Source organism: Lepisma saccharinum, chromosome 6 (genome assembly GCF_977018435.1).
Source record: "Lepisma saccharinum chromosome 6, izLepSacc3.1, whole genome shotgun sequence".
Lineage (NCBI taxonomy): Eukaryota > Metazoa > Arthropoda > Insecta > Zygentoma > Lepismatidae > Lepisma > Lepisma saccharinum.
In genome coordinates, this window is record NC_139234.1 from 17,348,051 (window position 1) to 17,375,028 (window position 26,978).

At 36.8% G+C, this 26,978-nt stretch overlaps 1 protein-coding gene across 1 annotated transcript in view; it reads left to right on the top strand.

Moving 5' to 3' along the window:
* Positions 1–26,978, top strand: part of LOC145988599 (dynein beta chain, ciliary-like) — a 292,854-nt gene that overhangs the window by 176,273 nt on the left and 89,603 nt on the right. The window contains exons 37-44 of the mRNA XM_083123590.1: positions 241–465; positions 3,005–3,215; positions 7,059–7,186; positions 7,865–8,013; positions 14,836–15,121; positions 17,615–17,788; positions 18,672–18,864; positions 23,886–23,998. Of these exons, the coding sequence (XP_082979716.1) occupies positions 241–465; positions 3,005–3,215; positions 7,059–7,186; positions 7,865–8,013; positions 14,836–15,121; positions 17,615–17,788; positions 18,672–18,864; positions 23,886–23,998 (1,479 nt within the window). The remainder of the gene's footprint in view (positions 1–240; positions 466–3,004; positions 3,216–7,058; positions 7,187–7,864; positions 8,014–14,835; positions 15,122–17,614; positions 17,789–18,671; positions 18,865–23,885; positions 23,999–26,978) is intronic.

The window sequence follows — 26,978 nt, forward strand, 5'->3', positions numbered from 1 at the left end:
TTGCTACAATTGCAAGTATGAACTTTGGAATTGGTGAGAATTGTTAACAGTATTTGCACTGGACCTCTACATCGCAAGGTAGAAGAGGACAGATTAGGTAAGTAAATTTGCACTGGTAATGGTTCAAAATGGCTCAGCCCTACAGTTAAGTATAATTCTTATTGGCATGAATAATTTTATTGTGCCTGAAAGCTTTGTGTGCCACTCCTGGAGTCCTGATAAACCCTCGTGTATTTCCAGAGAGGAGACCCTGGCAGGCCTGAGGACCAAGTATTGATGAGGGCCCTCAGAGACTTCAACATTCCTAAGATTGTGACAGATGACGTCGGTGTCTTCATGGGTCTCATTGGCGACCTGTTCCCTGCCCTCGATGTTCCACGAAAGAGGGATCTGGAATTTGAAAAATCCATAAAAGATGCAGCTGTGGATCTGAAGCTTCAGCCTGAAGATGGATTTGTTTTGAAGGTATTTTGATCATTTTTTTTTAATTGAGATTAAAGTTGTTCTTTTTTTTTGTTTGTTTGTTTTTGTTGTATTTTGTGTCATGGTTCACAAATTAATAGGAGGAACATTCATTTGATTGCTACTCTACTTTATTACTGGTCCCCACATGATCAATGGTGACAAACTGTACCATGAATTTTGAAACATATTCTCCCCTGATTTTGATTCACCATTGCCATTTACGCAATAGTGTAGTAGCCATTTCTGCCACCTTATAAACAAGGGGCTCCAGGTTTGATCCCCAGGCATTGCACAGTAGTTCAGATCCCACTTTAAACTGTTGATCCAGTCCCAATTAGCTTATCTAACCATAAATTGGACTTAAAACAGGCTTAGTTTTTGCCATCTCTGGTAAGTTTTGTATGACTGCAGCAAACTAGTCTTTTAGATTGTGTCCTACCACATTGTGGACAGGATTCTTTTCAGATCATCTTCACTTAATTTCTGTTGTCCCTTGTGGAACAGAGGATATAAATAAAATATCTATCATCTGGCTGTACTTCCAGCCCTCCCCTTTAGTTCATTCTAGGCTTTTCCTTCTCCCTTATTGCCTCCTTACGATAGGCTCAATGCCTGTGCCCTGTTCATTTTTTCAATTTTTATCTGTATCTATATTTTGGTCTCTCCTCTTCTCCTCCATAGTTCTTGGTTTTCTATCACCTGTTGTCAGTATGTGGTAGTACACTGGTAAACACACATTTCATTACCAACGAAATTATAGTCATTTTAGAGTATCTTTGCCATTGTGATCTTGAATATGATATCAGTTTTTCTACATTGGCTCTAGTTTTTGAGTAATGGCTGTCCTTTAAAAAATATAAAAAAGCATGAAATCTCATTGTTAATCACTCTTAATGATGAGAAAAACGTTGTTTCGAGATTTTCTCCTGTGTAGGGTGTCGGAACAATCACGTTGAAGATCCCAGAAATAATCTCCCACACTAGCGATGATTGGGTACCAAAACTGGCACGGCGGAGGGGGCAGGTGCAAGGACAGTTTAGTCTCCCTTAGTAGACATGGCTTATCATTAAGAGACTATAGTGCGGAGGCAAAAAAGGGGGAGAGAAATGTCCTCCACACCCCTCCTAATGGCCACCATTGATCTGCTTTCTCAATCTGTCTCATCTGCTTTGAAATGTTTCCTCCATCATCTCCTTTATATCTTGGTGTTTTCTTTGTTTTCCATTAAAATCATCAAGATTATCTGGAAAACTGTATAAGTGGATTTGGAGGAAATTTATCTTTATGCACATATTAATTACAAAATATTTGAAGTTTCTGAGCAAGTTTTGCACCAGTTCTTCATAGTTTTCATGTCTGTGATTGCCAAAGAAGTAATTGACAACTTGGCAACTCAGACACAACTGAATCATGTAGAAGCTTCAATATCATTCTTAAAATTTGAGAGATTTGCATCATTAATGAGTTCACTAGTTTGAGGCCCATCAAAGATCCCCGTTTTTAGTATCTCAATACTCAGTTCATGAAGAGATCTATGGATGTAATGAAACACTCGCCACCTTTATCCAAGACTTAACAAACTACTTCAATATGCAAGATATGCTTCCATTACAAAGGCAGTGACAGTTTTCTTTGTTTCTGCACAGAATATTCACCACAAATGCAGCACATCATTTACGCGGCCTGCTCGTCAAGAACGCACGTTTCATTCCCCTCAACAATATAAATAAATCTCAAAAAATAAAACAGATAAAGAAAAACTAACTTTTAATAAATATATTCTGTGAAATGGATCGGCTAGAGAAATATTTTTATATTCTAAAATAAAAGCCATGCTATCATGTAGAAGCTTCAATATCATTCTTAAAATTTGAGAGATTTGCATCATTAATGAGTTCACGAGTTTGAGGCCCATTCATGTCGACACCTGTAGCTCTTATTGAGATAAACTTAAAATCAAAGGATACCAAGTACCTCAAGAACTAGAGCCAACTTGGCAAAGCTGTTGTTATTTTCAGATTCAGCACAACAAAAATACCATAAATTCGTTCCAAAAATTCGTTCAGAAATCTTTGGCAACTAAAAAATAATGTTTTTTTGTAGACCCGTGTTATTAATGAAAGTCTGTAGTTTAAAGGTGATCATTCTTTGTTGTACTTTCATTTTTTGCATCCACGAAAAAACAAGTTTTTATCCCTCTTGGCTATCTTGACTCCTTATATCCGAGTTTACTACTTATTGCATGTGTAGCATATTACAATTACACATGATTATTATTGTTTATTATTTTTTATTAGTATTATATTTTATTATAATTATTTAATCTTACTGTCTCAGTGACCATGCATGTTGAGTGCAGGACTGAATAGATCTTGCTCCTAATCTTTTTGTTTCAGCCGTGATTACTATGTTTGTTGTTTCATCCATTTCATCTTGTCATCATTCATCCTCACCATCACAATTAACCTTAATAGGGTGGAAAATTGGCAGTAAGTAGCCAAAAATAGAAAATTGACGATAATTACATAATTGTTACAGGTTGTTCAGTTGAAAGAATTGTTTGCTGTTCGCCATTCTGTGTTTAATTTGGCTGGTGCTGGCAATGGAAAGTCTGAGGTCTGGAAGACATTGTTCCGAACATACCAGAATCAGAAACTGAAGCCAGTTTTCAGTGACCTTGATCCTAAGGCTGTGACAAATGATGAGTTGTTTGGTGTTATTAACCCTGCCACGAGAGAGTGGAAAGATGGTACTATTCATTGTTGTGTATGCCTGTAGGTTAGAGATTTGATGAAGATAATTTCTAATGAGAATATCTAATACAAACTGATTCTGATACTCTGCTTCTTATCGTTGAAAGTTTAATGGAAGATGGTATACCATTTATGCTGAAAACAACCTATAAGTAGGGACCTGAAAAATTTGTGCATAAAAACATGAATTGAAAATAGTTAAGAAAATCCTATGAAATTGTTATAAAATTGTCTACACATAAAGCAAACGAATATGCAGTTATTTTTACTCAAGTATGCAAATAAATATGCATGAAAAATACAGATCTCCAGTGTCACTGTCAAATGATGCAAGAGGAGAAGGACACCCTCTAAAGATCTCTAAAGATATTTGTAATACAAAAACAGAAATTAGTGAATATTTATATTCAAATACATACATACATACATACTTACTTACTTACATACTTACTTACTTACATACTTACTTACATACTTACTTACTTACTTACTAACTTACTTACTCTTACTTACTTACTTACACTTATTTACTCTTACTTACACTTACTTACTTACTTACACTTACTTACTTACTTACTTGATAAAAGCAAGGAGGGCCTATATATTGGCCATGAGTGCAACCACTCCACCTGGCCTGAACAAGGCCACCCAGTAACACCCACCCTCCCTCCCAAGCCATCCCATCCCTCCTGCCCTCCCTCCCAACCCATGCCACACACTCGCAGTTTTCGACGAGCCTGTTGACGAAACAGTGTTTTTTCATTCTACACACCGCTTCTTCTTCCTAGCAAAAATTTTGAATTTTTCCACTGTCCGGTGAATGTTTCCTTTCTCCTTCTTTTATTTATATATATATATGTATGAAAGCAAGGAGGGCCAAAAAGGCTAAATAAAATTCAAAGAAGGAGAAAGGAAACACTCAACCAGACAGTGAAAAAAATTGAATTTTTGCAAACTTTAGCGTTGCATCTTCAGAGTAAGAAGAAAGACTGAACCGGAAGTTTGCGAAAATTCAAATGTTTTCACTGTCTGGTGAGTGTTACCTTTCTCTTTCTTTGATTTATATATATATATATATCTTGTGCTGTTATTAAATTATTATAACGGAATCAGTTGAATATTGGAATCAGAATTATTTTAGAGTATATTCGTGGTTTGAGATGTCACTACTGTTGTAAATTGGTGCAAAGAACTCAAATACAGTAGAATCTTGAGTTTATGTTCCTGGATTTCACATTTTCACACATTATTCATTCAATCTTCATTGTAGTAATAAGATAGCATGCTGAAAAATTTTCCTGAATTTTATATTTTCCCACATTTAAAGTTTCACCATCAACCCCTGAAAACTTCAAGGTTCTACTGCATTACATTACGTTGGACTATACTCAGGTGCAACCTATCTTGACAGTGATGTCGTAACAGCATTCATACTTTCACCGTCTGCAGTCGGAAAGAAGAAAAACAAGGGAATGAAATTCACTAAGATACAAGGGAAGGAAAATCAAAATGTCACAATGTGAGAATTCTTGCAGAATATAATAACTATAATAAATAACCATTCAAGTGAGCACGATACATAAACATAATAAACTGTACAAAACTGATTTGGATTCAGATAATGAACACAGGATGGCAACACACCTTTGAACGGCAAGTTCGTGAGACTAGAGAACAAAAATATAGTTCCTTACTTGAAGCACGTTGCATCGTATACAGTAAAATGTATAACAGATGTTAGATTCTGAAAAACCTGTTGAAATGAAGAGTTTCCGGTATGATTGTTATGCTGCAAGTCAAAGCTAAATAAATTATGCGTGGGTTCGTTGACCCAAATCTCGGAGCTGATTGAGGGGCGAAGTGAGGGTAAGGGGGACTATATTTGTCTGCTGGTTGTCATGCATCCTCAGTGAGTGATTTCCAGGCAGGGGTTTTGCTTGCTTGTTACTTTAAATCACATTGTAGAGGGAAAACTTAGAATAGTCATGTGGGGGGGGGGATGTGTAAACGTATTTGCATTTGTGACATATTTGTGTTGAAACTGAAAGTTCAATTGTCACAAAAACGTTTAGGGGCAATGGAAAAAGTAAATTTCCAACAGTGGGAAAAGTGGCTGCCACAATTGATTGAGATCTTGATCCATAAGCACATCAACATTGAGGCTTATTTTGTACGACCTGGGTTTGTATTAAGATATAGAAGTGTTTGTAGACAACATTGTTGCTTGTCTCTACCAATATCTGCGCCAATAAAGCGATATCGGATCGCTGTGAAAGAGAAATCTTTATTGCATGTATCAGGCGTGAGTTCATGTCAGCCTTCAGCCATTCTGTAAACAAAGCTTGGGAGGACACAACAGTTGTTTCAAATTGCAAGGATGTATTTAGGGAATCCATGGGATTTTGACCTCCCCCGAAAGACTTAGCAAGGATTAAAATTAAATATTCAAAATATAATTGTTTAGCATTTGTTGTACAATCGATGGGTATACCCCGCTGAACTTATTGAAGGTAAGGAATTTAGCTCATACTGCTTCCAAAGATTTGTGCACACTACTACTTATGATAATATTCATGAAATATTAATCACCAAATTTACTTTTTGTCAATTCCAATAGGCAATTAAAAGTGATCACAGTATAATTATTTTTGTCTATTACAAGATGATTTAAATCCTTTTTTTGTTATTCAATAAATATTCAATTCTACGCATATGTCTATTTGACATTAATTTCCTTGCCAAGGCTGTTGCTTTCACAGAAATTTTGGCAATCTTAACTACACCTGAGTTACATAATGAAAGGATGTTGTTATTCTATATATTCTCTTACAATTTTTACCTATTCATGTAATAACAACAATGCAATGTTAATTAATTTACATATTTAATTAATATTACTTTAATTCAATATAATTATTCTAATTATATTATTATTATTGAGACACTTGGTCAGAAACCCCCCCCCCCCCCCTCCGAAATGTATTTCTATATACGTGCCTGTCACATTGGTATGTTTTCCATCTAGGCTCAGAGTTCAGCCCTAGGTGGAAAAAAGGAAGGTTCGTTGTTGTGTATGTATGAAGCGAAGATGGTTTTGTGGAAAGTGTTTGTTGCTTCATTCGAGAAAAGCATTGAGGCAGCATTTGTCGATATTCTACCCAAACTACAACCAAGTAGCATAATTGTTATGGGTAATGGATAATCCATATAATTCTGTTCGCAATGGGAATGTACCAAACAATGCTTCGAGAAAAAATTACATCAAGACTGGCTTTCGTGGAAGACTGGTAAAAAAAAGTTTACTTTACATCAGTACTTAGTTTATTACACATATTCAAAACATGAAAAGTCTGTTAGTTTCTCAGTCCAAATATATTTTTAACTTTGTAATTTGTTTTTCTTTTCGTATTCGTATTTTGTTAGCGCCATGCATTGACATTTCTCCGCATGAAGATCAAGCTGTACACTAGAACATTCCGCTCCTCCTCTCTGCGGACTCTGAGACGCAAAATGTGATGGAGAGAATTTTTCATGCTTGGCGCAGAGTGATACATCAAGTTACAGTGCGGTCCCAGCTGACGTCACTGTCAAGATAGGTTGCACCAAGGTTTAGTTTAGTTTCTCAGTTGAAAGAGCAGTGGTACAGTATGCCAAAGGCTGGATTCAAGTCATGGTCAAACATAGATTTCTTCCTAACTTTCTGTAGTACAAACTATAGATGTTGTTCAAGTTCATTGTTCTTGTAGATTTAAAGAAATTAGTTCCTGATTACAATTGGAATGTGTCTAAGTATGCACTTGTATCAGTGATAAAATATGAATGATATTGTTGTTTTCCAGGCCTATTTTCAGTGATAATGAGAGATCAGGCAAATATCCCAGGAAATGCTCCAAAGTGGATTGTTCTGGATGGAGACATTGATCCTATGTGGATTGAGTCCTTGAACACTCTGATGGACGACAATAAGGTATGATTAGAAGTGATAAACAAATTATATTCTTAAGTTTTAAATTCATGTGTATATTATAGTATAACATTACTTTATTTTGTCATAAAATTATGGAAATACTGTGTTGTTAAATATTAGAAAAGCTTTTTACTTGCTTGGTTTCATTGATTTATGAAATGCATGTATTTCTTTCAAACCCAATAACTCAATTGCTTCAAGCAGTCTTCACCAGGTAAGTAATAACAACAGGTTTCCCACTGATCTTGAAAAATGTGGAAAAGTCAAGAATACATCCAAAAACCATTAAAAGTTCAGGAAAAGGAAGTGGCTTTTTACTTGCAAGTATTTACTCTCCCGCGTAACTGCCAAACAGATATCTTTAGATACAATTGCAAGGATTTGTTAATAAAAATGAATTTGACTTGAATCAACTTCTCAATGGGAGATATTTTGCATAAACTGTTTTTATAGTTTATTTTTGTTCATTTATTTTGAACACTGTTGAATGAATTTTATTCACTTCCACAGTCAAAGCAGTTTAACACTTAAAACTTGGTTATTAGCATATTAAAGCATTTGCAAAAAATCTTAGTCTCTAATTGTACCCAAAATCTTTTGCAAAAAATGTAAATGACAAGTTTTTCAACCTGTTTTATGGCAAGTCAGATCTTACAAGTACTGTTTCATCAACTTCAGGTGCTGACGTTGGCTAGCAATGAGAGGATTGCATTAACACCTGGCATGAGGCTGTTGTTTGAAATAGCACACTTGAAGACTGCTACCCCTGCCACAGTATCAAGAGCAGGGATCTTGTTCATTAACCCACAGGATCTGGGATGGAACCCGTAAGTATTTTTATAAAAACTTGCTATTAAAGTAGACATACAATACATCTGCAGGGTGACCCTCCTTGTAGTACACCCAATTGTCAACCTCACATCAACATAGTACACCCTGGACTGCATTTGCAGACTGCCATCTGGCCAAATGGCCAGTAAATTCTGTGTTGTCCTGTATTTTGTCCTTGTGTGTGCTGAGTGCCCTTTTACAGCCTCAGCTTTTATCCAAAGTCAGAATGTTTTAAGATTTTTAGTTATACGGCATGCAGTTATGTTATATTAGTTTAAGGTAAGAGGCTGGACCCCGTATAATGTGATGAGTGCAAAATAGTCTTAGTGCTGATGCACCCAAAATTTTAAATTCAAATTCAAATACATCTGTAATCTTTTTATATCTATGGAAGTTACCTTATTTACACATACATAGTTTTTTATTGTATGTACCCAAAATTGGAGGAGAAAATGGAGTGCAGCTTATATTCAAAATAACTAAAAATTATACTTAATTTCAAAATACCATGGAATCAAGATGGGAACTTGAAATGCAGGAAAAATGTAAAAGCCAAGAATGTAATATCTGGATTCCACTGTAATTAATTCTCAACACTGTGTAATTTGACGCACACTGTCTTACGCCTTGTGCTGAAAAATACATTATTCACTATTTATAAACAACACATTTCTTTGTTGTTCCAGAACTCTCTAATGCATTTTTTGTTCATTAATAACTTGAAAAACTGTTAATGATAGCAAGTTGCATTTTATTTGTGTTGCAATTGTTAACTCGAAAAGTTTCTGTGAACCCTGCTAGGTGTTTGTAGTAGCCAGAGTAACACTGCAAGAGTGTTTATTGAGAAAAATGGAGAAAAGGATAATGCACCAAGGAATGTCGTTGATCAAGACAATGCGTTATTCAGACACACAGAGACTCCAGAACAAGGTATGAGCGGAACCCTCCACCTGCAATGTTTGGTACAACAAGTTTATGGGGACTGGTAGTGTTGTTGACAGGAAAGGAAGTCAAAGAATCCAGACGAGTGAGCAGCATGTCAAAGGAGTCTTGTGTGTCATTTGGGTGAAGTCCACAAAAGTTGATTGATTGTCTCTATCAAAATTGAGATCAATTCACCTTTTTTGATTTGCCGAGTGAAATGCAGAAATACTGTGAGTTGCTATCTTAAATTGTTTTTGAGTTATTAATGACTAAAATCCATCTGAGACTTCTGAAACACCCTGTATAGATATGAAGAAAAAAGATAAAAATATTCAGGTCTTGTAGGGCATGTAGTAGAAACCCAGCATACTTGTTCACCTTAAAAACTTTAAAATAATTGCAAGTACTAATACATAAACTAGAAGGTGTGACGATTTTCGTAACTCGTAAAATACGTCACAGGTTCCCATCGCTTTGCATAGGGAATAGTTGTGCTACCTTACACACTTTGTATACCTTGCTTGTGCTTACGCCTTTTATCAGTAGATGGCAGAACAGACACTTCTGTGCGATCAACTATTCTTTCGTGAATTCAAATCAGTTGCACTCCAAGAGCACTGGCGAGATACTAAAGGGGGAAGTTTTTTGTACTTTTACTTTATGAGTTATTTTCTCTTTTACTTTATACTATATTATTGATGGTTCGGTTGGTTTTGCTTAGTTGAAAGAGATTCCTCTAAAACTAACCAAAAACAACACTTAGTCGTAAAGAGGAAAGAAAGAGAGAGCCATGCTGTACGCAACCACACGCAGACCCTATTCCACGTGTGGTGTTCCGTTATAATAACCGTAAACGACATTTTTCCTCGGCTAAGAATTACACAGTCGTGGTTATTTTTTAAAAATAAATTAAGAAAATTGTTTTTTAATTTTACATTATACGTTGCCAAGAAGTTCAAGTCAAATTTCTATGTATTAACTTACTGACCCAATTACTGTATTAACTTTCGAAGTAATAAAAGAAAATTACCAAAAATCAAGTGTTAACGAACAGTGTATTTTAAACAAAATTAACAACTGCGTAAAAATTGTTCTCACATAAATTTAGTACATCCTTACATATTTAATGAAGCAAGTTTTGCTTTACGATATCATTTTTACATATTTCCAGTTTTCTTTACATTAAGCACGATATCAAGTCAATTTATAAGCACATGTAAGATCTTCCTATTTTGCGTAGATTTTTACGAGACAATTTGCATCATACTCTCGATTACATCTAAGAACAATATAAGACAAATTATGTATATACAAGTTCAGTAGATTCTTCAAAATTCAGAGTAATTTATACTTTTCATAACAACAACATGTGTCTTGTCAATTTATGGCTATTTGCCATTTCGAAAATACTTATCTGTAAGTCCGTCATGAAGACAAGATGGCTGTCAATTTACGTCTTTGCGACAGTTCACTATTTTCATGTTCTCTTCACTTTTAAGGTTCTTCACGGCCTTTCTGAAGATAGAAAAACCGATACTATTCTTTTAGTGACAGAAATATCACATTTCACGGACAAATCTTGTTCTTTTAAGAAAAATAGATCCAATTTAAGTCCTTGTCCAATTTAGCGACTCCATCCTGCGAGTCAGCGATCTTAGAGATCAAGCAGTGTATCCAAACTCACACTGTTACAACTTTATGCACAGAATACAAACTTGTTATTATTTTTCAAGTGACAATTATAGAATTGTACAGATATAATACATGAAAATGCTTGTAAAATAAATTAGATACAATAAAACAGATATTACAATACTCTATTACATGTTTACGTATTTTCTTTTTACCTTTAAAGGTTATTTTAAGTTTTACAATTTTGGTGGGAAAAAGGTTTTTTACGCACAACTTAGATTTTTCCCTTTATGTGAGTTGGCTATGTTTCACAACTTTAAAACTTTAGGATTACTCTTCAAGGTGCTCCTTGTAACAAATCGTAATTTTATCGTCGAAATTCTACCAAAACTTATTTCAAATGGATTGTACGTGTTAGTAATACATATTAAATACATGTTCGTACTCATATACTTATGAATGAGTAAGTAAAACCGGTTGAAACTAAACATATGTGCGATTTTGCATAAATTGGCAATCTACGGTAAGCACATTCTTGATACATCACAAACCAAATTACATCGCTGAGATATTAAAATATTTTAAATGTTTGAAGTTTACATACGTACTTCAATTAGAACAAAGCCAAAGTGATGTAAATTAATTTTGTACAAATATAAACCACCAAATACGAACTTAAATCGTAGATTTCAAGTGACAGAATTATTTTATTTTTCACATTATGATGGTACTCATTATGGTACCGTCATACCGTATAATAACAGGTATCCCTTGAGAGACCTGTTAAGCAACAGACGAACTTTAGCCTAAATTTCAGAAACGGTAGCTAGAGGAGGCTTTGCTAGTCTTATGATTCACTGCACTGATAACAGGTCAGGCACCTTTGAACGACACATTTATTCACAAAGAACACTGCTTGTGGCATAGCCACCACCAAACATGAACATTTCACTGTACATAAAACACACACAAGAGATATGCAAAAGGAATCTGTACTTACATATCAGCCTATTGGACATTATATCTTTCATACCTGGGGGCCACACACACTATTTCACTCTCAATAGCCACATCCCGACACCTGACCATTTTTGGGGTATACACCGCTAAAACTTCATAGTTCCTTGAAGTGATAAAGGCAGTTCGGGAGTGATGGGTGAGCTTTCCTGGCTTTTCTTGTATGGATGGCTGAAAACAACATGGATATTGACTGATGTTCCATGGATGCTGCTATGGCGTCAGTTTTGCCGACCATGCGGTCTGGACTTTCAGTTTTGATGAGGAACACAGAACTCGGTACATTGCCGAAATTTACACTGGAATCCTTAGATGCTGTCTTGGACACAATATCCTACTTGATCACACACACTTAGGTCCATATTTACTATATCTGGACCTTAGATCCCTGTTTCCCTTGTCAATCCTTTGTTAACGGCACACACGGCCATTAACGCATTGAATTTTGCCAGCAACTTCACCTCTGACCTGCTCTCAGGTGGGTCTGGAATACAAGTGAGCTTGAACGGCAAGCTCAAATCATAATAGGCCATCTATTTTCCCCTGTGTGACATCACAGCCTTGAAAGCTTCTCATTGGCTTGCTGTGGTCACCTGAGACTTTTCCTTGTCTGTGGAGGTTCCAATTCCTACCACCAGATGGCAGAGTTATCACTTGATTGAAAAGTGTAAACAAAGATGTTTTTTAACCTTTTCTGGCTTAATTATGCCAGATAACTGCAAATGAGTTTACTTTTCATAAAATAGGCATTATTTTACTTATGGATAAATGTTATCTTTGGCTTTTAATAAAAGATAAGGGAATTAGCAAATATGTGATTTGGAGCACATGATTTTTGGTTTTCAAGATGGCTACTGTCAGCCTAAAAATTGTTGTTTCTTAATAAATAAGGCAATTCTATCCCTCCCATGAGTGTAACAGATTGTTTGTAAACATTACCCATGATGATAATTGAGGGGAAGTATAAGCCTTTGGGAAAATAGCTCTCACAAGCTTTTTCTGATACTAACCTAATGGCCCTTGCACTTAGGTTAAGTCTGTGGTTATTTGTGTGTGGGCATGTATGCTCAATCTTGATTGGTCATAATTCACGCTTGATAGTCGAGTCATGCAACTTTGCGATGCAGTTGGATATGGCTCTCCCACTCGACTCAAGGCAAGGAATAATGTACGAAAGACGGAAGTGATATATTTTGGGGAATGACATCGTGTTTTTGCATAAGGACAATTTTATTGTGCGTTTTCGACAGTAAGTACATACCCTGTTGCATGTATTGAATGACATTAATTGCCTTGATTACGGATTTTTGAAGTTTAATCAACATTATGTATCTGCGATCTAATTTGGTAGTTGCTTGACCATTAGATAAGAGTGGGGGCTTACGTAAAGTGCTTGTATGTTATGTACATTTGTGGGAGAGAATATTGTGCAACCCTTGAACTGTTAACGTGGGTTGCTTGAAAATGATTTGACATAGCTGCTATGTCTGATACACAAAACGGGACACAGGGGGGAAAGTTACTTAGACTGTTTTGACGCATGATGGCCCTGTTGTACCAAGAAAATCAGCAATGATATCTGCAGCGATATAAGGTATGCTTATTGGATGAATGGATTTGACGATGCCTTTTTGACCATATTGCCATTTCACAACAGCGGGCAACGTTTGTGAAGCAGGTATGTGTTGTTACGTCATAAAGTGTGATTACATTGTGAAGTACCTATAGACATAAAAGGATGTACTTAACTGCAATTAGTAATTATTAATATTTCGTAACTATCACTGACATGTCGCATTTTTCATTATACGCGTATTACGAGATACGCTTCATGCAAGTTAATGCGTAAAAATTGAAATTACGTAAGTTTATCCTCTGTGATGAACGTAACGTTGTTAATTGGGAAAGAGCATTGGTTTACCCTTTGTCATACCCCATGTTAATTTTGCACTAGTTATACCTGTTCCAATTAGAGTGTGTAACTTCGAAGGTAGTTTTTGTGGAAAATTATAAATTAAAGAATGCAATAAGTAGTTGGAAAAAGGTACCTTCTGGATCACGTGAAACTAATGTATTAGCAATTGCTATTTGAACCAAAGATATTTATGCTATTGCGCAGGCGCAACTGTTAAACGTATGTATGTACATGCAAGTATGTTATGATGAATCAAATTAAAAGCATTGTTGATAATTGTGAACATTTATGAAACCAGTGCATGACGTGAACAAAAGGATGAATACGTCATCACAAAAAAATGTATTAATTGATTTAATAATTCTTTCTTGTTGTTTGCTCTTGTAAGTAGTTGACGAAGGGGACAATTGATGATAAATTCTTGTTCTTGTTAAAAATTTAAATCAGTACTGCTTCTTTCTTGACAAAAGCTAAATCTGCAAGTACCTCTACCTTTGTATTGGTTAGTTGGTTGTAATAACAATATAAGTGTGTTAGTTAATAATACCGTGTTTCTTTTACAGCTTGTGAAGCAAATACATGTTCTTGCATTTTCAGGCTATAATTGAAAGTGACAATGCATTTGGAAGTATTTCTTGGAGTTGTTTGATATCCCAATAAGGGGTATAGAAGCGAACATTTTACCTGGTTTTCATTGCTTCTACCAAAAGACTTTGTACGATACTTTGGTCTAGAAGTTTATCCACGGACCTTTCCTGCAACTTCCTAAATTAGTATAACTCCCGCAACGAACCAAGTATACTTTACAAAGATAAGACAATACAAGGAATTAGAATTATGAAAACAAGAATGAATTAAATGATTTAAATGATAAGGAATTTGGAAAACTTCATTTCCTCTGTGTACCTACAATCAAGAAAATATACAATCAAGACAGTAACATGTAGTGAGAAAACATAAAAATATTCATGTTAGGGGGAATAAAGAACGCGGTTGATAATAAGAAAACATACTTACGTTTTCTTATAAAAATATTATAAACAGAAGACCTAATGATTGTGATATTACCTTTTTTTCACAATTAACTATGTTTGGGACTCATTCAGCAAATTGGATAATCCACAATTTTTTTCTTCTCAATTCCATTGGTTCTAATGATTCAAACAAGAAGTTTGAATAATGTAATGTAATAAATGAAGGAACGGGAATGTACTCTTTGTAATTATAAATAGTTAATAAAAATACATATATTTTCCAGCATATGGCAAAATACAGGATCTTTCATACTACCGAAGATGTTATTTTTAATTTGTTTATTTCCACTTTCCAGTTATGTTGCCAGCTGGATTGAAACCAGAGGTTCGCAGACTGAGAAGGCTACTCTCATGATTCTCTTTGACAAGTATATCCCTCCCTGCCTGGAGGTCATACGGACAACACGCTTCAAGAAGATCACCCCAATCCCCGAGATATGCCACCTCCAGATGCTGTGCTTCCTGTTGGAGTGCCACCTGACACCTGTCACCGTACCTCCTGATTGCCCCAAAGACTGGTACGAGATCTACTTCGTCTTTGCTTGTGTCTGGGCATTCGGATCGACCATGTTTCAGGATCAGGTGAGTACATTGTAATGCTCTGCTCACGTAATGAGGTCCTGTACCCACAGCTAGTATAATCCTCCATTGGGGTTCTGTGTTGTCCTACCTCTTAGTCCTACAGCCTCAACTTTTGTCATGGGTGTGGTGATTTTACTCCGCCATTTCCAAACTGTGCTCCTTAAAGAGGTTGGAAATAAAATAATTATGACAAGATCTCAAAATTGTGAAATTGTTTGGTAATGAACCGTGTGCAGGTAAGTATTGAACAGAGATTATTTTGCTCATTCAGCATTCTGTGATACTGTGGTTTTAGTTTTGCAACTGTAAAAGTGTTTTTTTTTTAAAAAAAATGCCATGTCTATGTTGGTAACATATTATGGTTTCGAGTTTGTTTTCAAATGTTTTGCCTAACTTTTTTGTTTATTCCTTTACACAGTTAAGTAAGTTCCTTATTTCTCGGAAATTAATGGAATTATACAAGGTTCATTCAATATAAAACTGGAAATATGTTGTAACAAATATTTATTACAAGCACCAAAAGAACTACAGTACTACACCAGTGCTTGATAAGGGCACTGATTCCACAGGAAATGAAAATATTTTGGATGTGTGTGTAACCACTCATGCACCGCTGACTGGACTTCGTCGTGATTCTGGAACCTCGATCCACTTAGTGCATCTTTCAGTGGGCCAAAGGTGTGGAAATCGGAAGGTGAAAGATGGGGCGAATATGGAGGGTGGGGTAAGCACTCAAACTTTAGGTCCTCAATGGTAGACAATGTGACATTGACAGTGTGTGGTCTCGCATTGTCATGGAGCAAAAGCACACCAGTTGGACACCTGACCACATCATCTCTGCAGAATGGCTGTTGGAGTAGGTGGTACTGTTTACATTATGACCTCTGTTCAAGAATTGGCCCCTTGTGGTCCCAAAACAAAGTTAACATGACCGTTCCGGCACTCCGTTGAGCATGCACCTTCTACGGTCTGGGAGACGAGGGATGTCGTCATTCCATTGTTGTCCTCTTATCATCTGGTTCATAGAAATGAACCCAACTTTCTTCTCCAGTGACAATACGATGAAGAAATGCCTCACCGTCAGCTTCATAACGGTGCAAAAGCTCCCTGCACACATGAACATGTCTCTCCTTCATTTCCAGTGTAAAACATTTCGGAACCCAGCTCGCACACACTTTCCTGAAGCCCATTATGTCATGACTGATATGGTGGGCTGATCCTACACTTATTTCGATCTGGGAAGCAATTTCACTGACAGTAATATGCCGGTTCTCCCATATCAAGTCCTCCACTTGAGCAATGTTACTTTCCGTGACTGCAGCGACAGAGCGACCTGGATGCAGATAATCTTCAACACTGGTTATGCCCTGTTTAAACTTCTCAGCCCACTCGTACACTTGTGATCAACTCATACAGTTGTCACCGTACTGAACTGTCATGTGGCGATGAATTTATATCGGTTTCACGCCTTCACTCAACAAAAATCTCTTGACACTTCACTGCTCGAACTTAGAGCACTCCTGTAACGGTGCCAGCCCCAGCTATGAATAGCTTACAGATGCCTTCACAAAATAACAAACATATAACAATCACGGTCGTATTTTAGATTTTTTATACTACTTTTCCAGTTATTTATTGAATGCACCTTGTATTTCGAGTGATATACAACTTATATTCAACATGCTCAAGTGCATTAAAATACCTTCCATTGTCAATTCTGCTGTGCAATATGGGGTTCAGGAATTGAAGCAAAATGCATAAATAAGCTGAGGACAACCTCTGTTCCAGCACAAGTACAATTGCATTCCCTAAAAACACATAGACTGAAGAAGAAAAAAGATTGAAAATATCAATGGACAATTTTCCAACTGTTATCTTTGTAGAATCCATTCAAAGTCATTTGGGTTGTTACAACCCAGAAGTGTCTATGACTGTATTTCGTGAAAATATTGTTGCCCTTATGTCTTAGTGCAAAATTGCTGTTTGGAGAAAAGGTTATTTAAAGCTCCAAGTTTTAATGGCTTCCAATAAGATAAATTAAGTTTAGATCCAGTGTGAAGTTGGGGGAGGGGGGAATGGTATTACCCCAGTAAGGAAAATTTATGCAAAGCATCCTCCCACATAATAATTTTCCCTTCAAGAGGTGTTTAGATCAAAATTTAAGCTATTTGGAATTCAAAAAATAATTCGTAATTTTGGTACAATAAAATACCATATAGACTAACAATTTTAAAAATACAGTTAGGTAAAAACAACCAAAAGTACACATATTTGTTTTTGGCATATGAGCAACTACAGTGTTCTATGATGAACATCTCTCCTGAAAAGTGCTTTGCAACTCAAAAAAAGTTTGAGAACTTCTTGCTTGTCAAAGGGTTTGCCCATGATATTGAGACAGGTGGATTTAAACTAAGTTCTGGTGCACCTATTAAAATTTAATATCAGTGAATGAAAATGTACAGTACTTTCTTAATTTTCCATCTGACTTTTCAGCTTGTTGATTACCGAGTGGAGTTCACAAGATGGTTTATAAATGAATTCAAAACTGTCAAGTTTCCAATCCAGGGCACAGTTTTTGACTACTTCATTGACCTCGAGACAAAGAAATTCCTCCCATGGGCAGAGAAGATAAAGAAATTTGAGCTTGACATGGACATACCGCTGCAAGTAAGCACCTGTTATATAGCTATTTTATTGTTATGGTATTGGTTTCATGTCTAAACTTTGAAACATGCTAAAGTTGTGTGCATTATTTGACATTGAACGATGTGCTAAGTAAAGTAAAATTTATTTACAAAACTATGAATGAAAAAGCTACATAATGAGTTGCATGATCTACTTTCATATCTTGATATTATTAGAATGATTAAATCAAGAAAACTGGTAGGCAGGCCATGTAACATGGGAAAAGGTAGAAAGTGTCCTTGTTGAGAAACCTGATGGTGAGAGACCTACAGGAAGGCTAAGATAGAAGTGGAAGAGTACAGTTGACATGCACGTGAAGGATTCCTGAAAAGTCATGTGAAAATTGTGGTTCCACCAGGGATCTCTCCAGACTCTAGCATTCCATGTCAATGCTCTACCAATGTACTACCAATTCAACCTTTTCCCTCCTCTCAACTTAGATCTTTGTGTAAGTTTATAATGTATTCCAAGTATAAAACTGGTAGGCAGGCCATGTAACGTGGGAAAAGGTAGAAAGTGTCCTTGTTGAGAAACCTGATGGTGAGAGACCTACAGGAAGGCTAAGATAGAAGTGGAAGAGTACAGTTGACATGCACGTGAAGGATTCCTGAAAAGTCATGTGAAAATTGTGGTTCCACCAGGGATCTCTCCAGACTCTAGCATTCCATGTCAATGCTCTACCACTGTACTACCAATTCAACCTTTTCCCTCCTCTCAACTTAGATCTTTGTGTAAGTTTATAATGTATTCCAAGTATACTGTTTCATATAGGTAGTTGAGATGAAGTAAAGTAAAGCTGTATACTTCATGATTGCACCTTGTATAAATATCTAATGGATACTTATCTAGTTTCCATGTTTTACAGGCTACTTTGGTGTACACAGCTGAAGTTGCACGGTTGCGATATTTTCTGGATATCCTGATTCCCATTCGCCGACCTGTTATGCTCGTGGGCTCTGCAGGAAGTGGTAAGACTGTTGTGATTCAAGACAAGCTAACCAGCCTTCCTGACAACTACGCTGTTACAAATGTACCATTCAACTTCTATACAACATCAGGTAGGTGCTATGACTGCTTTTCTTAATGGAAATTATGCAAAGCATTTACAGGATATGATGAAGAGGTTGTCTCATGATATCAGACAGGTTAGTTCTGGATATGCTTTCGAGTTTTTGAGAGCTAATATCACTCATCTTCATGGATTAAAAACATCTGCTTCAATCCTTGAAGATTAGAGTTAAGTTAGTACAGTAGACTCACAATTATCCGAGCTAATTGGGACCGAGATTACCTCGGATACGGAAAAACTCGGATAATACGGAGATGATGTGCTAATAGGTCGTAAATGACGAAACAACACTTAAAACTGTATAGTAATTATTTATTACTAGTACAACATAAATGAGAAGATTACTTTTTCTGCTTAGAATAGGCCTACACATACTTAAACACCACCGTAACAATTGGATACACCGACAATGTAACGAACATGTGCAGCGCGGACGGTGACTTGACTCCATAAACAAACAGGGGGGGGGGGGGGGGTGCGTTATGAAGCGCGATGTTTTCCAACCACTCCCTTGATTAACCCGGAGCCTCGGTTAATCGCGAGTCTACTGTACTTAGAATCCACTTCAGTCCCTAACGATGAGAGTTATGTTAGCTCTTGAATGCTCAGAAACCATTACTCATTAAGGTGATCATGTTAACCCTCAGAAGTTACTTCAATCCCTGATGATGAGTGTGACATTTGCTCTTGAAAGCTTAGAAATCATTTCAGTTCCTGATACATTGGAAGCCACTTCAATGCCTGAAGATAAAGTGATGTTAGCTCTTGCTAGCGTATCTGGATCTAACTTGGCTGATATCCTGAGACACTTATGTACGTGGGTGACACTAAAAGTTTTTAGATGCGGGAACACTGATTGCAGCAATACATTGTCTCTAGGATATGTTGAAGTTAGTAGTCTGTGAAGTGTGATAATGCTGCAGAATTTATAGTTGGTAATTGTTGTGTGCCAGAAATTAGTCAATTATTGTCGTGTGATTTTTTACGATTTTCGAGCAGGTTTAACGCAGCAGCAATGTTATGAAAGGCTCCGAAATGCATGCTAAAGTTGTGTGCATTATTTGACATTGAACGATGTGCTAAGTAAAGTAAAATTTATTTACAAAACTATGAATGAAAAAGCTACATAATGAGTTGCATGATCTACTTTCATCTCTTGATATTATTAGAATGATTAAATCAAGAAAACTTGCCATGCGACTGTGTTTAATTGGTTTTTAGAATTTCGACGTGGACGTCAGAAACTCAGTGATGAATTACGTGATGGTCGTCCTGTGACAGCAACTTCTCAAGAAAACGTCGACAGAGTGCGTCGCATGATAGAGGAGAATAACCGGGTGACATATGCAGTTATTAGTGCAACACTGGGTATTGGTATGAGTCAGGTTCAAACAATCCTGCATGACCGCCTTGGTGTCAGGAAGCTCTGTGCCAGATGGATCCCACACCATCTTACTCAGGAGCAAAAGCAGGCACGGGTCACATGGTGCATGAAAATGCTGGACAAATTTAACCAAGCACAATCAAATGCAGTGTATGACATCGTAACAGGTGACGAAACTTGGGTATACTGTTATGAACCCAAGAGCCAACGACAAGTTGACGCAGTGGATCTTCCCGGATGAAGACCCACCAACAAAAGTCAGGAAGGGACGAAGTGTTGGCAAACAAATGGTTGCCACTTTCTTCAGTCGGACGGGCCATATTGCAACAGTGCCGCTACAGGGACGTCGGACCGTTAATGCTGAATGGTACACTACGGTTTGTTTACCGGAGAGCGTACGGAAAGTTCGTGAGAAATGCCCATGAAGTCGCATTATTGTGCATCAAGACAATGCGCGCAGCCATACAGCAGTACGAACAATTGAATTCTTCAAAGCCTCCAACATGGAAGAAATGACTCATTCTCCTTACAGTCCCGTCCTCGCCCCTTATGATTTCTTCCTGTTCCCTAAAATCAAGGATACATTACGAGGTTCTTCATTTCCTACTCCCGAGGAGGCAGTCACCGCCTTCGTTCAGTGCATTCAAGAGGTGCCTGCAGATGTGTGGTCCCAGTGCTTTCACACTTGGTTTGAGCAGATGAACAAGTGTATCAACTGTCATGGAGAATACTTTGAAAAATTATAACATTCATACTTTTGGTCTCCAGTGTTTTACTTGCACGTGTCTAAAAACTTTTAGTGTGACCTATCGTAAAAAATTGTACTTTTTGTGGCTGATAAATAAGAATGTTCTAATTGAACCTAATGTAGAGTAAAATTGTGAACTTTTTCCATATTTAGATATCTTCTTAAATTTTTTTTAACCTACTTAATGGATAGGGTTTCCAGATATCTCAGAAAATAATACAGAACATTTATATTTCAAAATCAGTGAAATTTTACAAAAGAAATGGGACAACCAATATTTACCATGAATCCATTCAAAAACCATAGTTTGATTTCCATAATTTAAATTGCAAGAACAAATTAAATAATGGATTATCTTGATTAATCAGGTAGGTATTGGAAGAAAATATGTGACTTTTTTGGGCATTTTGAGTTGAATTAACAACATTTATAGCAACACAACAACTAATATTTATTTGTTATTTAATTAATATAAAATAATTAGTTAATGTGGCTACTAAAGAATGTGTTTATTATTTGAGAAAATAGGTATGTGCATGGGACACTAGTGAGAAAAGTTCAATCACCCTCAAAATTAGATTTTTTGAATTGCTTCTAGAAGTTCTTAATCATGGAATATGACTATCCGTAACTTCCTGGAGTTTTCTCACAGTATATTTCTGCATTATGTAGGAAGATAGAAGACACTATTAGGTACAGGAAAACTCTAGAATCGGCCAAGTTGACTCATCAATTTCAAACAATTAAATAACAGGACAAAAGCATGGCCTGAGAACATTTGTCAGGATAACAGGGCATTGTTCTATTTTACGAGATGCCCTAATAGAAGATAATTCAAATTTGTATTGTTACAAGTGTGCAGATTTATTAGTCACTAGACTCTTATATAATATGCACTGGACACAAACTTGTTACTAATTTCCTTAGTCAATTGTAAACTTAATAACTCAAATGCTTTGTATTCTATTATATTTTTCTTTCTTTTGGCTTGCTTTTCTCTTAACTGTAGTCAAACATGACAATAATGATGATTAATAATGGTCAGACAAAATTGATGAAGCTACACTCGTGAAACAGGAGATTGTTCATTGCAGTGTTGTGTGGAGAGAGCCAAAGTAGCAGAAGAAAGTGATGTGAAGCAAAAATGCCCAAAAAAGGCATTTTAGGCAAGATTATGCAAAATAAGCACTAAACTTCAAAATATGCATTTATAGACACTAAAAATGTATCACATGTGAGTGATCACAAAATGAATTTATAACATTAAACTACATGTTATACTACAGTGCGTTTCTAAAGTCCCCGAACTCTGACTTTAAAAATTCATTGTTGAGCAACAAAGCATTTTTTTTTATAAACTGGTGCTTGTGGTTGTTTGTTGGTGTTGTTGGAACATACAAATCAACACTAGACGACAATGAACAATGATGCATGCGCACTAGGTAGCAAGAATGAAAGACAGATGTCTAGTTAAAAACGCGCACGAATTCAGTTCACCATGAGTCTTACACGGGAGCAGAGGGTTGCTGTTTTGGAAGCTTACTTTCAAGTTAAATCATATGAATGCTGTATAGATATGTTTCATAGGAGATATCCCAATGCTCCTTCACCTGGAAAGACAACAGTGTATGATTTAATAAAAAGGTTTCGCGAAACAAGAAACGTTGCAGATAAGCCAAGGATCGGGCGACCATCAATTTTCACAGAAGACTTTCTTGTGGATGATGGTGAAAAATTGCAGAACTCCCCTAGGAAGTCTCTAAGAAGGCTTTCACAAGAAGTAGGAAAATCTTTGTCATTTTGTCACAGGGCTGCAAAACGTCTGAACTTCCGAGCATACAAGGTTCGAGTAGTTCAAGAGCTAAACCCGCTGGATTTCGAGAAATGCAGAAATTATTGTCAGTGGTTCCAACAGATTTACACAGAACAATGTGGTCAACGAACTGAACAAAACATTTTTCAGTGATGAGGCCTGGTTCCATTTGTGTGGATACGTGAATAGTCAGAATACTCTGATATGGGCTACAGAAAATCCTTATGCATCCACAAGAAAGTCTTCTGTGAAAATTGATGCTCGTCCGCTGACGATGAATTCGTGCACGTTTTCAACTGGACATCTCGCTTTCATTCTTGCTGCCTACTGGGCATGCATCGTTGTTCATTGTCGTCTAGTGTTGATTTGTATGTTCCAACAACACAAACAAAGGATCACAAGCAACAGTTTCTAAAAAAATTGCATTGTTGCTCAACAATGAATTTTTAAAGACAAGAGTTCGGGGACTTTAGAAATGCGCTGTACAAGGAAATGAAAAAGGCAAAATGCACACCTTAATTAGAACAACAGCATCCAGCAACCTTCCTGTTACTTAAAAACATGCAATCAATCCTGTTATTAATGTTTAATTGCTGTATAATAAATAAGTCAACCAGTGTCATCTGTTGGGAAAATTATGAGTTTGTATACAATAAAACAAAATATGAGATAGAAAGACAAACTGTCATAAAAACGTTAAGTTAGAATTCCTCTGTCACCATCAATCTCAGCCCCTTTGTAGATCACCCTGTGTCACTCTGGTATAAAATGTTACATTTATTTCTGAAGGTTTGTTTTCTAAGTGATTTTTCACTTGTAGATTTGGTCTGAAAGCTGCCTTATAATCAATTAATTACTCTGAGACAAAATTGGAGTTGTAAAAGGAGAGAAAGACACTAAAAGAAGGAATGTAATGGACATATATTTAAAATGTGTACATGTGTCCAGGATTTGATATAAAATCAACTGAAACAAGAAGAATAATCAGGTTAAGTAATTTCTCACTGCTCTACCATTATCCAACCATGTGCATAATTTTTGAGAATGGAATATTTTCTCTTTCAGAAATGCTGCAAAAAGTGTTAGAGAAGCCACTAGAAAAGAAAGCTGGGAGAAATTATGGTCCACAGGGAAATAAGAGAATGATATATTTTGTTGATGAAATGAATATGCCAGAGGTAATAGCAGCCAATTAACACTTCCAGTGATATTTTAAATGATATAGAAAAATGTAGCATTTGTGTGATATTTCTAAACTTTATGTAACTTAATGAACCCTCCCCCACACACATAATTTACCTTCATTTAAAACTGTTAAACTTTTGAAAAATTGACTTGATTTACAAAGCCCCCCCACTGATAACCCATAAGCCCCCCCCCCCCCCCGAGATAAATTCTTGCTACGGGCCTGCTTCAATTTGAAATTATCACACACCTGCTTCCTCATTACATAATAATTAATGTAAATTATTATGACTAAAATCACATGATACATGTGTATTATACAGGGTTGTCCAAAAGTGTGGAAACACCTGAATAAAAATTGAATGGCATGATATTTCCAAAAACTAACATTGCAGGTTTGTAATAGGGGTAGGGGAAAATGTTATAGGGCATATGACGATGACGGCCGCCATCTTGAATGCAACTTTAAAAGTTCAAATGGAAACCATGTCGTGTAATACCTCATTTCAATAGGAAATTTTCTCACGAGTTCAACGGTGTGCATAACTTTACTCTAGCACCAACAGGGACGAAGTTATTAACGTTTTTATGCTTGCTTTATCGTTGAGGTGACGTAACACAGCATGGGTCTCACGCAGGCAGAGCGCATTGAGATCATGTTGATTTCAGGCAAACGAAGCACGAGGGTGATTGCAGACGATTTTAACCACCATCACCCAGATATGGTCCCCGTCCATTATGGTACCGTCAGTAAAGTGCTTGCAAAATTTCGTGAAACCGGGACTGTGGCTGACAAACCAAAATCACGATGGCGTCCCTCCTCATTATGGAAATTGTGTTCATCAGTACCTGGATGTGCAGTTTCCCAACACTTGGATTGGACGATGAGGTGCTGTGGAGTGGCCACCATGTTCCCCAGACCTCACTCCGCTGGATTTCTACCTGTGGGGACATGTCAAGGCCATCGTTTACTCCGAGAAAATTCGAGATATTGTTCACCTTAAGCAAGGCATCATTGACGCATGTGCCAGCATTACTACAGACACTTTACGCAGGGTTTTGCACGAATGGGTATCAAGACTGGCTTTAACTGTGGAACGTGTTAATTACGAACACAATTTCCGTAATGAGGAGGGGCGCCATCGTGATTTTGGTTTGTCAACCACAGTCCCGGTTTCACAAAATTTTGCAAGCACTTTAATGACGGTACCATAATGGATGGGGACCATATCTGGGTGACGGTGGTTAAAATCGTCTGCAATCACCCTCGTGCTTCGTTCACCTGAGATCAACACGATCTCAATGCGCTCTGCCTGCGTGAGACCCATGCTGTGTTACGTCACCTGCAACGATAAAGCAAGCATAAAAACGTTAATAACTTCGTCCCTGTTGGTGCTAGAGCAAAATTATGCACACCGTTGAACTCGTGAGAAAATTTCCTATTGAAATGAGGTATTACACGACATGGTTTCCATTTGAACTTTTAAAGTTGCATTCAAGATGGCGGCCGTCATCGTCATATGCCCTATAACATTTTCCCCCACTCCTATTACAAACCTGCAATGTTAGTTTTTGGAAATATCATGCCATTCAATTTTTATTCAGGTGTTTCCACACTTTTGGACCACCCTGTATACTTTTAGGTTAACATTCATTTTCGAATAGGATGTGTGGCCATCCTTGTTCCTCCCTTCCCTTTCCAGATGTTCGATGCCCCTATATTATTATACTTTCACCTAGAAATTTAGTGTGGAGGAATCTTATCGCTGTTATTAAACGATGAAGTATTTTCAAGCTGATGAAAGTTCAAAGCAAATACGGGGGAAGGGATGCAGTGGCGCAACCACAAGGGGGCAGGGGGGCATTGCCTTTTCTCGATCTTGGATGGAAATCAATTCTAGGAGGCAAACATTGAAGTAAATGAAAGCAAGACTAGGAGAATCTAAGAGTAGGAGGACAAAAGGATACTCAGGATGGAATTAGTTTTCACATCTTTCTTGCATTATTTCTTCCAGATGGCCAAAAGCACCTGCAGGGGCCACAGAGGGGCAATTGTCCCTCGACCAACTTCTATATAAATAAAAATACATGTACTAAAATGTTCTTGCTCTCAATTTGATTGTTTTCTGTAAATCATTTTAAATTACAGGAGAGAAAAGTAAGAACAACTAAGTACTTCCGAAAGTTGTTGCTATTACAGTTTGGTTTGTAGGAAAAGGAGCGTGCACATTTCAGAGACAATTGATATCATTTTTGCTGTTGGTTTGTTATGGTGTGGATGAATTGATTATGTAGTGTATTTAAATAATATGTTACATTATATATATACACACGTGCACACACACATATACCCATGAATGCAATAAAAATAAAACAGTGAGATAAAATTAGTTTCTTTTCCCAACTGAACTTTCATGAAGTCATGAAGGCTTTTGCCCCCCCCCCCCTATCATGGGTCTGCGCATGCCTATGTTGGAGAGAACTGATAATTGGGCAGAACAGAATGTATGGTGGCTTGAGATCAAGGAAAATATAAGAATCTAGTGAAGTTGTACTTATTTCTTACATCTGACTGCAACATTAAGGTCATGCACACGTAGGACACTCAGACTCTTGAAAAGTATCAGCCAGTATCAGTGATTAAATTTCAACTGGTACTTTCCAATACTGATATCACTGGTATTAGCCAATACCAATACATGAGCACTGTTTTGCCCTATTTATTTGTGAACCCACTATGAACATTTTAAAGAAAGTTTTTGTAGGTAGATGAATATGGTCTTACACAGAATATATATTGTAATAATTTATATCATGAATAATAATATTGAACTTCCCAGATGGTGTTGGGTTAATGCTGTCACCTTGTAATCAATGGGTTCCAGGCTCGGTCGCCAATGGAGTCATATAGTCGTTCCAATTCCACCTGAAACTGTGGACCCAGTCCCAATTAGCCTAAAGTAGACTTAAAGC